Here is a 16,644-nt window from a genome sequence, read left to right on the forward strand (position 1 = left end):
ACCCAACAAAACCCGAAAACCCAAACAAACCAAAACCCACAGCATTCTTTAAGGAAAGCAAAGCATATTTTATGAATTCAGCAATCACAATGAGAACTTTATTTTTAGTGCAGAAGGACTTTTAATTCAAAGATTTGTGGTTATTATCGTCTTCATGTTTCAGGTGGCAAAAATGATGGGACTAAATGGTCTTAATTTCAATCCATAGCTGAGACCCAAACATCCAATATAATTCACAATTTATTGTGGGCTTACACACATACATTATATAGACATATAACATACACATGCACAGAAGGAACGGGTGCATTCTCATTGCATTAAGGCTAGGCAGTTCATCAGCAGCAAACTGACTTTAGCTTACAGACAGGTATATGCATGTAGAGTAGCCATAAGTGAGTAGCAGTGGCGCACTTTACAAGTGTAGATAAATCAAACAAGTACAGAGGACTAAAGCTATTGCTTGTTGATTTTGAAACACACTCACTGTTATAGCGTCTGTAGCTGTCAATCTTTGCCGGTGCCACTCTGTACAGAATTTTCCCTTCAAAGGCAGATTTTCCTGACAGCAGGCAAGAGAAGGAAAGACGAAAAAAAAGAGAAGGGGCAGGGTAGGGGTGAAGAGATCGAATGATGGTAAAAAGAAGGGAAAGGAAGAGGTTTTAATCTGTATTTTCAGTCACTAACATTTTTAAAGCCTCATTAGCAAAACAACGAGAATACTAACAAAAGTATCTGATTGTACATGAAGTCAAAATATTCTCACTGCATGTATGTCAGATAAAAGAATCTCATGATTTTGCTAAAGCTGTTCTTTACAATGACCAACAGAATGCATTTTTCTTAGGTTTTGACTGTTGTCCACCAAGTTGTTAGACTTGCAAATGAAATTATTCAGTCTACTCATGGAGCGCAGGGGAAGCCTGAAAAAAATTATTACTGAAATGATCTACTCACAGTGGCTCAACACTCCTGATGCAGATGTAGTGCACTCGAACAAGCACAGCTGACATCCAAACAGGGCAATGAAATACTCACATTTCTTTCATATACCAGGATCCTGTGAGCATCAGAAATACTGCATCTTTCGAAGATGACTTATTAGGAATGTTATGGACACGGGAACTGGTCTTAAACAATGGTTAGTTGAAGGGATTGGACACTAAAACCTGAATAAATCAGTTTTTCAGCCAATAGCTTTATCAGGTCTTTGACTTGGCACATATTAACAAAACCAAAATACTAAAATTAAAAAAGAAAACAACAAAACCACCCAAACAAATCCTATTTCCCACTTAGATCTTTAAGATAAGATATTTATTATCAAAACGATTAATTTCTTGGGTTTTTTTTTCTTTGATAGCAAGATAACTCATGCTCTGACACTTAGGATATGAAATTAAAGTGAAGGTAAAGAGCATGAGCAGCTGAGGTGTTTTGTATGTTTTGGGTTTTTTTCTAAACCCAAGGTAGCCAGGCAAGTCCAAGAATGTACCAATGTCAGGTTGTTGCCAATCTCACCTAGGTATATCATCATAAAAATGAATGCCTTCAGTAAAATTTTACAGCAAAATAGCCAATACATGTGAATTGTCCCAACACAGCATCACACATGTTTTGGTACCAAAACCGTGTATTTTTTCCCCTGTACATCATTCTGTTGGACTTTCAGAAAAAAAAAAAAGCTATACTCATTTATGTATTGTAAAAAGCTGTTTCTCTGTTTTGTTCTTGCAGTTTAATTAATAATAAAAATTTTTCCTTGCCTTATTTTTACATAATGAGGAAGCAAAAAAGCCACAAATCCATCTTTCCACCTTGTTTTTATAAAATATCAGTAGAAGAATGTTATTAAAACAGTCAAAACAACAATTAGGAAATTGCTGAGAGAAAGGTATGTTAAGCTTCATGACATTGAGGAGAGCCAAAGAGATAGTAATGGACATCTAAAGTTTTAAGAACTCAAAATGCAGCAGGTTGCCTGACTGAACCATCAGCTGGTGAGTCTATGACCAGTTCTAACTCCAGCAGTCATGACTTCAACAGTGGCCATCACTAGTAGGTTCTAAAAATAGTTGATACATACCATAAAGCCTAGCAATTCTTGAACAGACACATATAAGAGTCAGGAAGATACAAAAGGTGACCTTTAAATGTTGTCATGACATACTAAAATGCTTTTGAAATCATCCCCTTAATATTATGTTGTGATTCTCTCAGATACTATTTATTTGACTACATGACAACTTTTTGCTTCTCGATAGGCTACTGTAATGACAAGGTGGTATTGAAAAAATTCTTTAAACTAACACTAGATATCTGAGAAACCTAGAAAATAATCTTATAATCCATGTATCCATTTAATATAGTAATAAAATTATAATGCATACTTCCTGTTCATGCTGTTAACAGTCAGTCAAAGAAAAGCAATGTTTTAATTTAAGAGGATGCTTAAGGGACTGTTGTTTACTTTAAGGGTACCTGATCCTGTCTGTACTTAACATTCGGAAACATGCCTTTGAAGACAAAAAATTTCCCAGTCACCTTACAGCTGGGACAAACACTTTAAAAACAAACCAACCAACCCCCGAACCCACAACCTTTTGATCTTGTAACAGTCTCACTTTCCAATCTGCTGAGCAGCTACCATCTGAGGGGATGCACAGGTTCCCAACCCTTTCAAGTTTAGGGGCAAGCTAAGTCCCACTGTCAGTATTCAGAAATATTTAGGCACTTCCAAAACTAGCCCCAGACATTTTCAAAAAAAGGGGCTTTTTGTTCTGAAGAACCTTCTGTGGTTACTCTATGGCAGAGTGGGAAAAGAAACCAATTTCTTCTGGCTCTTTACTCTGAGCTGACATAAAAGCTACATGGACACAACAAAACCAATAAAATCAGGCACCTTTCTCCCCAATGGGCCTGTGTAAGTCATGACAGAAGGACAGAGAAACATGTATTTTTATTAACCTTATTCCTAAAAAGCTGAGTTATATAATTTTTCTCCTCTGTATTTTTTACACTTTGAGTTCACCAAAAGTTACATTTGCCCTTTTAAAAAGGCTCTCTTTAGACAGGGTCAGTAAAATGTGATTAAAAGGTTGAGTTTAACTAAGCTTAACTGAAGCCTTACATTTGTCTATTAACTAAAAAATACTCTTGTGTTTGCACAGTGCCCCTTGTCCAAAGACCCCATGATACCTTCTCAAGTGTCACAGTACACCTGCCAAGTATTACTTTACCCATTTTACAAGCTGGGCTGAAGAGTTCAAGGCTCCGCTCAAGATTGCAGAGCCATACCCCAACCCTTTCCAGGCTCCTTTAGAAGCTGTGTAGAACCTCAGTGGCTGCCCAAGGTTCTAGTTCAATGTGCAGGTACAGCCCCTCACACCTCACTGCTAACTTAAAAAACTAGAATTCATATTCAAGGCTTCTGTCTTACAAAGTCCTGTGATACAGACGTATTCAAACAATGTTTCCAGAGAATCAAAAAGGAGTTATTGAAGATCTGAAGTCCTGACACATCTTGCCACCCAAGGGTGATGAAGCTGATCTAAAGTTATGAGTACATGCTTTTGAGATACTACCCAGAGTATTTCAACAATAATGCTAGCTTGATGCCCAAATCTTCCAGGGTTTACTTGTCCGGGTTTTATTTTACTATGTTTTAAGACTAAGCACAGACACTTGGAATGAGATTATCATTCCTACTCAGTTGTATAAACTTGCTGAAATTTTTTGCAATCTCATTATGGAGATTTTCACATTCAGATAGTCAGCGTACCTGAATAATGCCTCATAAAGCACCATGTATTAGAGAGCAACATCTGTAACAATTACATAAACCATATAAAGAACTGAGTTGATGCATATTTCCCACAATTCTGCTAGGGCAATGCAGTTCTTAAATTGATGGTTTTACATTAAGAAAAATAAATAAAAAAGCATTAAAACCCCCAAAAGAATCTCAACATTCCTTGAGTCCTTGTCTCTCTCTGAGGAGGTTTACAGTGTTCTTCGGTTTTATAGGTATTTTACTATTTATAAATAGCTCCTAATAACACATTGTCTTAGCTAGCCACAAAGCACCTACAAAGAGTTAAATTACATACAAGAAAGAAGAAAACCCATCTCTCAACTACCGTTATCTTCAATTTAGTTACAGAGACAAAAATGATGTCTGTGTTACTGATATCTTCTCAATACAAGTATCACAGGCTTTACACTCCACTGACAGAACCAGCACACGAAACTGAATTTGAACTAAGCATGTGACATTATGGATGTCAACGAAACAAGCTAATGCTTTCTGGCTGTTTTTACACACTCCAATATGTGTTTTTGTTAAAAGACATTTTTAGGATGTTTATTATAAAGTAAATATTATCAAATTACCTAAGGAAGGAATATTCATTCACTCATACAGATAAAATTGGGGTATTCCATCCTGAACAGTATCATTTACCTTGTCCATTTATAGAGTACCGAACATTATAGAATCCAGAACTGAAACTACATCTACACAATTAGTTCTTCCAAGACTCATTGTGTTTATAATGAACAAAATTCGTGATAGCACACACAAGTTACAGAAAGCAGTTTGCAATCTCACTGAAATGCGCAACTTCACTTAATCACCTTTACCCTTCCCATCACACTAAAATTGTTAACGTCCTTAAAAATATTTTCATTCCAGTCTGAAGGAACGTTACCTGTAAATACCTTTAGCAGCAGTGACCACAAGACTAGGTCACCAGTGCCACTACACATGAATAGGCACTGCATTACAAAAACAATACAAAGAATTTTCATCATTGCAAAAGTCAAGTTTTTTAGGATCTTATTTCTGCGGGATGGAATAAAGGTGATAAATTTGCCCTAAATGGAAAAATGAGAGAAAAAATGAAAAAACTCGAAAGTATAACTTTCTACCTCTTGCTGACAGTGAACTATAAGGGCTTCGGTAAATTTCAGCTGCAATAAGCTTACAAAGATCTTCGAGCCCTTTCACTTTTGTTTGTTCAGAGATCTCAGAACACTACATAGTAATGAATACCTGCAGTGCTGAAAATAGGAAGACCTTGGCAGGTACTGTGGAATTAGCCTGAAATATGTAAATACAATCGACTTTCTTCCTTTTCACTAAAGATTCAGAATTGACTACTGAATTAGGAAATAAAAAGAACATCTGTTTGAAGAACAGAAAAAACATTAAGACCAACAAGTGTCCATTTCATATAACAGCATACTTTTGGTTCAGGTTATTCTCCAAGGGAATTTATAAATAGGACAACCCACTACCATGCTTATACTATTGCAAACTTAGGTACCAAACATGCTTTTCACCTGCAGCAGTACTGGCCCACTGTAAGTGAGAGAACAAAGTCCATGTCCCAGTTCTGGCCTTTTTCCCTTTGGCTGCTGGGGCAGTGGGTGACGGAGGTGATAGTAACATGCTCAGCACCTGGAGGGAAAAAGTGCCGCATGTCCCACACCAATAATTATGAATCCCTCAATCTACTGGAGTCATTACAGAAGGCATGGCACTTTAATCCCTTGTTTAAATAAGCACAGCCACTTTGTAGATGTTTGGTTACTTTGCTCAGTTTCCATATCTAAAACCAAAAAAGCCCTTGTAATTAATTTTGAAATACAAATCCAATTATCATCACTGCCTTCTCTCTTCTTGGTCTGTTGCAGCTCGGCAAGTCTTAACACAGCTCAGGGAGCTTTGCCAATATTACAACTCAGGTAGCATTGCAAGTACACATTTATCATCATTTGACCCTTTCACAGCACAAATTAAGAACACGGCATTCAAAACCACTTTCAAGCAAGAGATAAGAATGCGCTGCCCTATCAATGTGTTAGGTGGTAAAGATACAGACATACATACAGAACACCAGTAATTTTTTTTTTCCTTACTTGGCTTTACTTGCTCTTCCTGTGCTGTTCCAACATCATCAGAATCAGACAGTTCCTTTATGAAGTTGGAAGGAAACATGCCAGTCTTTCCATTGAGTATACCTTCCCACCAGCCCTCTTCCACCTGCATCAAGACAAAAACAAAAAAAAAGGGGTTTTAACATAAGCAACACTTAACAGAGTAACATTATAGAAATTATTTTCAGTAACAATGGCAGTAATGATTTTGAACACTTTGGATTAATTTCAGGTATAAGGAGGACACAGCACAGGCTCCAAGACAGAACACCTCTCCTTCATTTTGCTAAAATAAACCCATGCAAGACGCACTCACCCATCTGTAAATGTCAGCAGGGCTGACAGCAGTTCAGAAGCATGGACGAGCATTAAGTAAAAGGATAAAAGAACAACTAGAGAGCACACAGTCTCTCCACATTTCAATTGTTATGGATATCTGTTCAATCACTAAAGTTTCAGTGTACACTGTACTCCTATTCATGACCATCTTCTTAATGAATGTGATTTGCAGATTATAAGAGTTTAAATTCTTTAAGTAATCAATGGTGAAAGAGAAATGCCTGCAAAGGGCTATTCAGAGACTTTAAACTAGGTATCTTAAGATAAATCATGTGAATACTCCTGTCTTCCCCATCAAAATCAGAAATTCCCTAATATAAAATTTAAGAATGTCGCTAAATCATTAATGTGTTAGCATACGAAATCTACAGAGAACAAAGAACAGTACTAATGCATATTTGACTCTAGATTTACAAAGAGCTACTGAAATACATAATCGTGATACGGTCAGAAAGAGGAGAAACACTTCCTAGCCCAATCCCAAGAGAAAATATCACTTAAAAATGACAAACTCCCTCCTGTATAACCCATTCAGGATTGAACGGCAGTGTCAGGCAGCGAAATGACAGCCCTTAGAAACCAGATGCCTTTAGGTTATAATGGGACAGCAAGAAATGACTTATTATATGCACCAGCTAAACACATCCTTGACAGATAAATATTTTTCATCTGTCAAGACACTATCCATTCACCAAAAAAATGACAGTGGAGGACAGTGTCAGTCTGTGACACATCAGTCTCCAATAATGTTTGACCCACCTCTTTCCTGCCCCCCTCCAAAAAAAAATTATGAAAAGACAAAGTTAACTTTACAAGTTGAGAGTGCTCACATTTATGTTAAAAAAACAACCCCACATCTTAAACCGTACTAGTTAATTATTACAGAAAAAAGTCCAGTTTCTATCACCTACCTGTGAAAATCTCAAGTTCTTAACAAAACAAATACAAGCAAGTATTTCCTCAAACGATAGATGAATAGTTGATTTTTTTCAACTTAGCTACATGCACAATTTTACTACAAAGAAAACTGTTGTTACTTCAGGAATGTTCCCTGCACTTTCTCTCCACCTTCAACCTTTTTCACATAAGGTAGGGATTGGAACGGACCTCTGGAGACCATCTGGTCCAACTCCCCTATTAAAGCAGGTTAGCCTAGAGCAGGTCACACAGGATTGTGTCCAGGTGGGGTTTGAGTATCTCCAGAGAAGGCGACTCCACAGCCTCCCTGGGCAGCCTGTTCCAGTGCTCTGCCACCCTCAGAGTAAAGAAGGTCCTCCTCATGTTCAGGCAGAACTTCCTGTGCTCCAGTTTGTGCCCGTTGCCCCTTGTCCTGTCACTGGGCACCACTGAGGAGAGCCTGGCCCCATCCTCTTGACACCTGCCCTTTAGGTATCTGTAAGCGTTGATAAGGTCCCCTCTCAGTCTTCTCTTCTCCAGGCTAAAGAGCCCCAGGTCTCTCAACCTTTCCTCATACGAGAGATGCTCCAGTCCCCTCCTCATCTTCATAGCCCTCCGCTGGACTCTCTCCAGTAGTTCTCTGGCCCTCTTGAACTTGGGGGCCCAGAACTGGACACAGCACTCCAGATGTGGCCTTACCAGGGCAGAGTAAAGGAACCTCCCTCGACCTGCTGGCCACACTCTTCTTAATACACCCCGGGATACCACTGGCCTTCCTGACCACAAGGGCACATTGCTGGCTCATGGTTAACTTGCTGCCCACCAGGACTCCCAGGTCCTTCTCTGCAGAGCTGCTGTCCAGCAGGTTGACCCTCAGCCTGTACTGGTGTGTGGGGTTATTCCTCCCGAGGTGCAGGACTCTACACTTGCCCTTGTTGAACTTCATTAAGTTCCTCTCTGCCCAGCTCTCCAGCCCATCCAGCTGTCGCTGAATGGCAGCACAGCCTTCCGGTGTATCAGACACTCCTCCCAGTATCGTCAGCAAACTTGCTGAGAGTGCACTCTGTCCCTTCATCCAGGTCATTGATGAATATGTTGAACAAGACCAGACTCAGTACTGACCCCTGGGGAACACCGCCAGCCACAGGCCTCCAGCTGGACTCTGCAATGCTGATCACAACCCTCTGAGCTCTGTCACATTTTAGCACATTTCTCATCCTCCTAGGTTGAGTTTTTCTTTTAATTTGAAAGCAGTTCAGACCAGCACAGCTACTTTCATTTAATCTTAGTACCTGCCCATGATAAAACTCACACCCGACCCCTGCAGCTGCATCAGTAACATTAGTGAGGTCAAGCACAACTCTGGGAATAATAGCTATTATCTTGCTGCTACTTCAGAGGACAGAATATGTACAAATCACTCAGTCCCTTCAGTGGCGTGCAGGTTTTTCACATTATAGTATTAAAGTCTCTAAAAGGTAATATTTGCTTTTCTTCTCTCCAGATAAATTAAAAATCATATGGAAAACTGAAACTACATGACACGCAACGTTTAATAGACTCTACTAATTGTATCTCTAAATACCTATATATGTTATCGTTATATAGAAAATACACATGGTCAAGACTCTTAGAGCTACAATATATTTCAATTTTTCTAATGAAGTATTGATTAGAGCTAAACGTTAAACCATAACTGCATTAGCTGATTGACTAGAAGATTAATCACAGGGGAATTACACAGTTCCCAAGATGCCTGCTTTGCAAGATGCTGAGATTACTTGACAGAAATAAGACGACCAATATCACTCAGTTCCATCTTTTCCTCAAGTAGTCTTCTCCTGCTTAATTCTTCCAGGGTAACACTTCACAGTTTTCTTACAAGTTATCATTAGCACTCTTTATGTGGTGTGTTCATGTATGAGTTTCTATGCATCTGTATAGAAATGCACATACACAAAGATCTTTAAGTAGGTAAATCTAAATTGGATGTGAATATACTCACAGTATTTATTATCTTATTATAACTTTCCAGCTGATAAAATAATGAATGATCTGAAAAAAAACCCCGTCATATTCAATCATTTTGGGAATTCAGAAAAATCTAAAGGAAAACCCAGATTTTTCTGCAAGAAAATGCAGAATCATGTTAGCATGACATCAGAGGTTCTTGTCAAATTTGGCTTCCCAAAGATTTATTAGGAAATTTTCATCAAAAGCATCAAAAGTTTTAAGTATTTTTAAACACTATAGTTAAGTGCTATATACCTTTAGGCCTCAAAACACGCCATGTAGAGGTTAATCCACACAATAATGAAGACGCTAAAATACCCCCAGGATTTAGTTATCCCAAACTGGGGCAAATCCATTATCATACAGTTTGGAATGTCACAATAATTCCCAGCCAATAAAACCTTACAAATGAAAATCCATTATTCATGGGTGTAATCCATCTGGAGGTATGAGCACTCAATAAAATTTGTTACTATACTATTATAACAAAGTGCTTTCAGGATTTATACATCTAGGTCCTGATTTATGCCCAGCATTCATGTGCTGAACCAAACAATCTAAAAAGAGTAGGATTTCACTCAGTAGTCCGTGTCCCTATGCCAGAAGAGAAGTTCTACTATTCATAATACCCTACATACCAATTGTAAGTTCAGCCTGAAAATGAAGTTTTTGCTTTTAAGTTAAAAGAAGAATCTTTCCAATCTGCCACATGTAAGTGGCTACAGCTAGAGGTATTTTCTGGAAGTGTTTTCAGTGTGTTCTATCTGTTCACTGCCTTTCGGAGAGGCAAGGCATGTCCTCATCTTGCCAAGCCTCTAGGCTGCCAGTACTGCTGTCACACCACATTTGAAGAGCAATAACACATGGGAAAGTGACTGAAGATATTTCATTTCTCCATATATTTACGGAGGTAACAACACATACATCCAACTACAACTCAGTCAACGCCATGCATGGGGCAAGGACAAATGCAATAGCAGACAGCTATAGGCAGTCCAATACCTGGATGTAATCAAATGACACACAAAGAACAATATCACCACAGAACGGTACATCTTCTCTAAAGAAATGCATCCCACGAAGAAGTCTTGCCTTTGGGATTTAAAAGGAAATTTAATCTATATAATAATTATGCAACATTCAAATGTTCTTCCAGTATCATTGGGCTTTGGGTATTTTTACATTTTCAACGAAAAAAGAATACTTGTCTTTTGTTTTTAATTGAATTACTCAATCAGTAGAGCCTTTTTCATGTAAATGAGGTTTTTAAAAACTAGGAACCAAATACAGATGAAAATAATTCAAAATATACTGTGTTACTTTGTTAGAAAGTTAGTGTTTAATCAAATTGGGAGATCCCAGCACACAAAAATAACCCAGATTAGAAAGACAGTAAGAGGTTGCAATAGCTAATTTCACTTACAAGTAATATAAATAAGAAATAATAATGAAGTGCTCAAACAGATACCATGGAAGTGGACAGACAGGAAAATAACAGAGAATTATATGGGTGAGACATTCAGACACACAAACAAGAAGCTCTCAAAAGGATATACAGATGCTAGGACATTAAGCTGCTTAGAAATCAACAAAAAATTATTGAAATGAGCCTATTTCCATGTTTAAAGTAAAAAAAAAAAAAAAAAAAAAAAAAAAGTGGCAGCAGTAAAAGCCTTCAGGCAAACATAATAGTTCTATTTCCGACTGGGACTGCAGTTTTATTCTGTAACTGTAAAGCAACCAAACAAAACAAACTCACTTTAGTAGATCCTAGGACTACAAGATTAAGATATTCCAAAAGCAAGGAAATGTTACTTTTTATGTTCTTTAGGTCTTCTCTTCATGGCAAATACAATCTGCAACATCACCATTTAAAGAAAGGAGTGCCAGAGGGAGCATCAGCCTGACCTGCAGTGCAATAAACGTTGTTGATACAAGGCGAGAAGCGTCTTCCCTTGAGGGAACTGGGTGGCCATCCCGGTAACTCCAAGATGGGATACCCAAAAAGAGCAGGAAATGCTGAGGCCAACTACCAGCAGTTGCTTGCCAGAATACCTAGGACTGCTACAGCTGCTTGCTCACACGTTGCTATATAATTAACAGGCTAAAGTTGTTAAATGACGAAAATGTTCAGCTCTTTAGAATCACCGACCTAAAGTGTATTTCCAATAAACTCCTGTATCCACCTGTTCCAGAAGCTTTTCTACAACTTGTGGCTTTGTCTATTAGGCTGACAGACTACTTACACCTCAGCTGCAGCAAACAACGTAGGCTTTGAGTCAGGAAAGGTTTCAGGTGGAAGAAAGTCTCCCTGGATCACAACAGAGTTTTTCTGGGCTGTTAAAACTAAAACACAGTCCCAGGAATAAAAGCAATGCCAGAGGCAGGCAACAGTAAGGAGAGAAGCCCAAGGTCAACAAATTTTCTTTTGCTTAGAGAGTACTAGAGCATAGAAAGCAACAGAAAACCTCCCGTATTTTACAAATTCTAATGGAAGACTTTGAGCTTGAAGGACAAAACCAACCTTATGTTGAAAGGAAATTAAAAACATAGATTCCCAAGAGGGAAAATAAACAAATCATATTCACTGTCAACGGGAAAATAAATTTTGAAAACAAGATCTCAACAGAAGATGGTGCCTACAGTGCCACTTGATGCTTATTCTGGGAGTGCATTCGGAGAGAGCCATCCCCATGAGACGTCAACCAGCCCTTGGGCTTCTGCTACAGCAGATCTGGAAGCTGTTTGATAACTCTGGTGCAGAAGCGAAGAATTAAAAACTGCAAAAGTACCTTGTATGAAGGGATCATTTGAGCTTCAGAATCCTTTATTTTACAATGTCAAAATGTGCTTTGGGATTTTTTTTTTTAATTTGTTTTTTGTAGTTTGGGTTTTTGTCGGTTTTGTACAACATCATCTTCTAAGAAAGAAACTGAAGGATAGAGAAAGCAATCATGCAGAACTGGAATGACTCTACAAAGAGTCAGAGGTATTTGCACCCTTATTTCCACAAAAAAAGCCTCCTACCACATGAGCTAACCAAATAAGTAGCAGCCGTAGAAGTCCTCGTGAACCACTTGTTGGAAGATGATCAGGAAAAACACCTTACCACAGCATTTCACAGAAAAGTAACTGAGAGACATGGAACCCCAGTGTTCATTCTCAGCTGTTTCCTTGCAGTATTATACAGTTCTGTACTTGTGGCACAGACCATCCTCTTGCCACTATCAAGTATCCCCCTTTCAACCCTACAGCTGTCAAAATAAGTTACTGTAAGGGAAGTCCAGCTCAATCCCCAGTGTTTATCCTGTTCTAGGAAATGGGCTGAACCACTTTATCTGATAACAACAACAACAACAAAACCCCACTAAACTTGCACAAAAGGGGCAACATATTTGTAAAAAATCAGCCTGTATTTTAACCATTTCAGATGAGTTACTTACAGGGTTTGATCACATAATACAAGGCAATGTTAACTAAAAGTCAAAGAATAAGCTAAGTTGTATTACAGCACGTCTCAGTCAAAGACTAAGTTGTGAGCTTAACGCCATGAACTACACATTGCCAAAAAGCTGACTTCTCAGCAGGATAAGGCCACAAGGTATGTAGCAGCATGACAACAGACTAATCCCAAATGAAAGCAGGCTCAGAACTGTCGAATGACATGCCAAATGTCCTTACTCTGATGCTACAAGTTAATTGTCTGGCATCCCATGAAAGTCTAAGGGTGAAACATAATTGGAATTCAGATATCTGCGTTTAATAAGACAATTAGTTACAGTTGTATTTTGGGACAACTGTAATTAGAGTTACAGCTAATGAGCTAGAAAATGACAAGGAAAAAGCTATCAATCACACATTAAATGTGAACATAAACAACGATGAAAATGCTTCTCTTGTTAGTTTCAAATGTACTTTTAATTTAGGTCTGTAAATTAATGTCTCATGGGTATCAGTATCTGTGTAGTTATGGAAACCTCTAGTTTAACAACAAGCATTTTATCTATTGTGATGAATGTTTGATCTTATTATAATTAATTTCTAACTATTGAGAACAAATAGGAAGGAACTGTAAATTCTGAACATATACAGCCTCCAAGGATATCTATCTGGTGACAAGCCTAGCACCTCAAAACTCAAACTTGCTGTTGCTGTTGTTTCAATCCACTGTACAGCGTCAAATCACTTCTGCCACAACAGGAATTTGCAATAGTATCTACCACTACCACAGACATTAATACGCTTTCAAAAAGTATCTTAACCAACCTGTTGGCACCAGAAGGGCCTGGGGAGTTTTAGATGCTACTGCATCTCATGTGTTGGTTAGCGCCCTGAAGCAAAGGTGGGAGAAGAGAAGACATCCTCATCCTCAGCATGCCACCATGTGGTATCACCATGTGTAGCCCATTTTTAACTGGGGGCCTGGGGAAACACGCTTGGGCACTGATGGAGGCAGCTGAGAAGATGCATTCCTTTCTGCCAACCCTTTGCTGAAGGCAGTGACCTTTAAGGGGTTCAAGGAGGTGCAGGACTCATTTCTTTAAGGATGAAGCCAAATTAGCACAGTATCACAGGAACCAGCTTTTCTTTGCCAGAGGAAAAGCTTCATGAGTTGTCAACCATAAGTGACATTTTAAACACATTTTTCGCTAAATACCCACATAAAGATAAATAGACAGTATTTTGACCTGAACAACAACCGTTTCAGTTTGCCATAAGTCACTTAGGAATCGATTTATTTTCAACTAAACAGAAATCCACAGAGATTTGAAAATATTAATCTAAGTCAATTTAAAACAAATTAATTCAACTGATACAACTTTCTTACGAGGATACAATAAAATACTACTTGTGGGAATCTGAGACCTTCTACTCATGAATAAAAAGATGGAGTAAGAGAAACGAGCAACTGGAAATGGAAAGCGAATGACCATTAATGTTTCAATTAGCCACTGAACCACAGTAAATAATGCTGAGAATGCTATCATCCAGTTTTTCATCCTGAGTAATAATAAACAAAATTGATATTTTGCAAGAATTGCCTCCAAACGTTGCCTATGTGGGAAGGGGGTTTTTGCTGTTGTTTTGGGGGGTTTTGTACAATAACATGGCATAATTCTGGCCCTTGCAAAAAAAAATAATTTTCACAACTGAGGAAGCCATATTTTTAAAACAATGAGTCCCTCACATCAAATTTTATCATTTGAAATAATGATCATTGTATAATGACAGAAACACTGTGAATCCTATTTCAATGCAATGACTCTATATGCAGCATTATCTATGAGCAGAAGAGTAAACAGTGAAATCAGTACATCAGTTGGTGCAGCTTTCTACATGAAATAAAGTTCCTGTTTCAAAAGAAAAATTCTGCCCTACTTTTTCAAGGAATTAACAGTACTATGATAAGGGCAGAAGAGGAAGTAGTAATAGCAAATATTCAACATCAACTGCTTGGTATCAACCATGATGGAAAATAAAGGTCACACAACAACACTTCCTGAGGTGCTGAGAATTTTTTCTCTAAATTCCTTTATTTTCCCTCTTCCACCAGATGATCTAGTTCCACCCAGAAGAGTCAGACAATGTCCTGGATCGAAATAATGCACCAGATGATTCTGAGGCAGAGCTTATGTTTCAGTAGCTGACAGAACAGGGTATTTTGTAAGGTCAAAGTGGGCACAGCCTCACCTGTGTCAGCTGTTCTTCCTCGACGTTTACTTATTGCCAGCAGTTCAAGCTAGCCAGGTGCAATCTCTTCCCCACTACAGTAAAACTAATTCCAGTATGACATTCTTTAGGACGGTCAATCATACAAGCAACCCTAGTCAATATATCTTCTTAAAACTTGGAATTAGCAAGTTGTCAATGCATTCTTCAACAGTAGCAATTCAAGGTACAATTATGAGTTTAGGACTACGGAGCCTGCAATCGGCAATCTCAGTGGGTTTCAAAAGACACGCTCTTAACTATAAGCACACACATGCAAGTACCAGAATGTTTCGCTTTCATAGTTCCTCATCTTTCAATTTTAATGCAAACATTTTCAGACTCACTTAGATTTAAATAAATCTGTTATTTATAATTAAATTGTTCAAGTTTATAAGAAGACAAGAGATGCATTTCATAAGAGAAGTCTAGTGTCTCATCTAAATTATTTAATCATACAATTCATTCAGTAGAGTTAATTTGTTGGCTGGATACTGGGAAGGGGTTTTATGCCATCACTTTACTCTTGAAAGACACAGACTTAAAAGTTTTAAGTAGGGCAACTGACGGAAGATATTTGTGTGGCCATGTGAGGTCAAATATACTTCAAATTGCGCAATGAAAACAAGTCATGTGCTGATGTGAAACTCACTATAATATCAGGTTTAGAGTGTCTTCCAAATATGCTCTTAAATATCTTATAACCTTGATATCCCCCATTAAAACTCTGCACACAGACAGAATAAGGTTAGTTAAGTGACACATCATGTCTGATTCCAGGAAGAAAGATGTGCAGAGCTGGTGCGCACAGCAAGGTTAAAGGAAAACCAGTGATCACTAAGCTTCTTACATTCAGACGTGAGAATTTAATCTTTTGTAAGAAAACTCTGGTTGTCATGTAGATTGCAGTAGAATTTATACTCTTTTGGAACTGATTTCTTAAGTGACAGATGCAGGAAAAAGAAAACTAATCATATATCCTTGACAAGAAAATAAATGTTGACTTATTAGCTGCTGAGTCACAGGGGAAAAAAATCCTCCAAATAAATGATACAAGCTGAAACACACCTTTTATTGGCTGCTTGAGCAGACTAAGGTCTTAGATCTTTTTAAAGCTAAGTAAATAAAGACTGAATGAGTCTGAATGCATTCTACTTAAATGACTCATGTTAGTATTTTGGCTTTTGGTCTTCATGCTATTAAGCTCAAGAAGGTATTTCTAGATTCTGTAATAGAACAAAACTGAAGGTATTAGGAGTGAACAGCATTCCTTGATCCTGCAATCAGATTCACCCACGCAAAGAAAATTTCTGTATCTCTCTCCAAGCTTTTGTAATTTGTTCCCAGCCCTTCTAAGAGATGTGCCTTCATTTTCCACATCCATTTCCACGCAAAATAAGTGCATCTTAAAGGATTTGTTGGGTTTTTTCTTGCTTGGGTGTTTTTTGTGGTTGCCTTTTTTTTTTTTTTAAACTGATTAGACTAAAACAAAACTGTTAAAATTAGCAGGCAAAGATAGCAAAAGGTGAATGTCATGGCTGAACGCCAGAGGGCTTCAAGTAAATTTCTTAAATGTGTTCTCTGTAAAGATAATTCTTCCCCGTGGCTGGCTTACTAAAATCAGGAAAAGCTTTTCCTGCTATGATCTTGGTTCCTCAGAGACTAAACGCAAGAGCCCTGTAGCACAAAGTTTGAGCTTTTTCCCTGAACAGAACACAGAAGCGTCAACTGATGGAGGAAAACCAG

At 38.1% G+C, this 16,644-nt stretch overlaps 1 protein-coding gene across 1 annotated transcript in view; it reads right to left on the minus strand.

The window, feature by feature from the left end:
* SH3KBP1 (SH3 domain containing kinase binding protein 1) overlaps nucleotides 1–16,644 on the minus strand; it is a 209,237-nt gene that overhangs the window by 102,259 nt on the left and 90,334 nt on the right. Inside the window, exons 6-7 of the mRNA XM_086482058.1 lie at nucleotides 5,923–6,046; nucleotides 488–562 (exon numbers count right to left, since the gene is read on the minus strand). Of these exons, the coding sequence (XP_086338184.1) occupies nucleotides 488–562; nucleotides 5,923–6,046 (199 nt within the window). The remainder of the gene's footprint in view (nucleotides 1–487; nucleotides 563–5,922; nucleotides 6,047–16,644) is intronic.

Source organism: Leptosomus discolor, chromosome 1 (assembly GCF_034619465.1).
Source record: "Leptosomus discolor isolate bLepDis1 chromosome 1, bLepDis1.hap2, whole genome shotgun sequence".
Taxonomy (NCBI): Eukaryota; Metazoa; Chordata; class Aves; order Leptosomiformes; family Leptosomidae; genus Leptosomus; species Leptosomus discolor.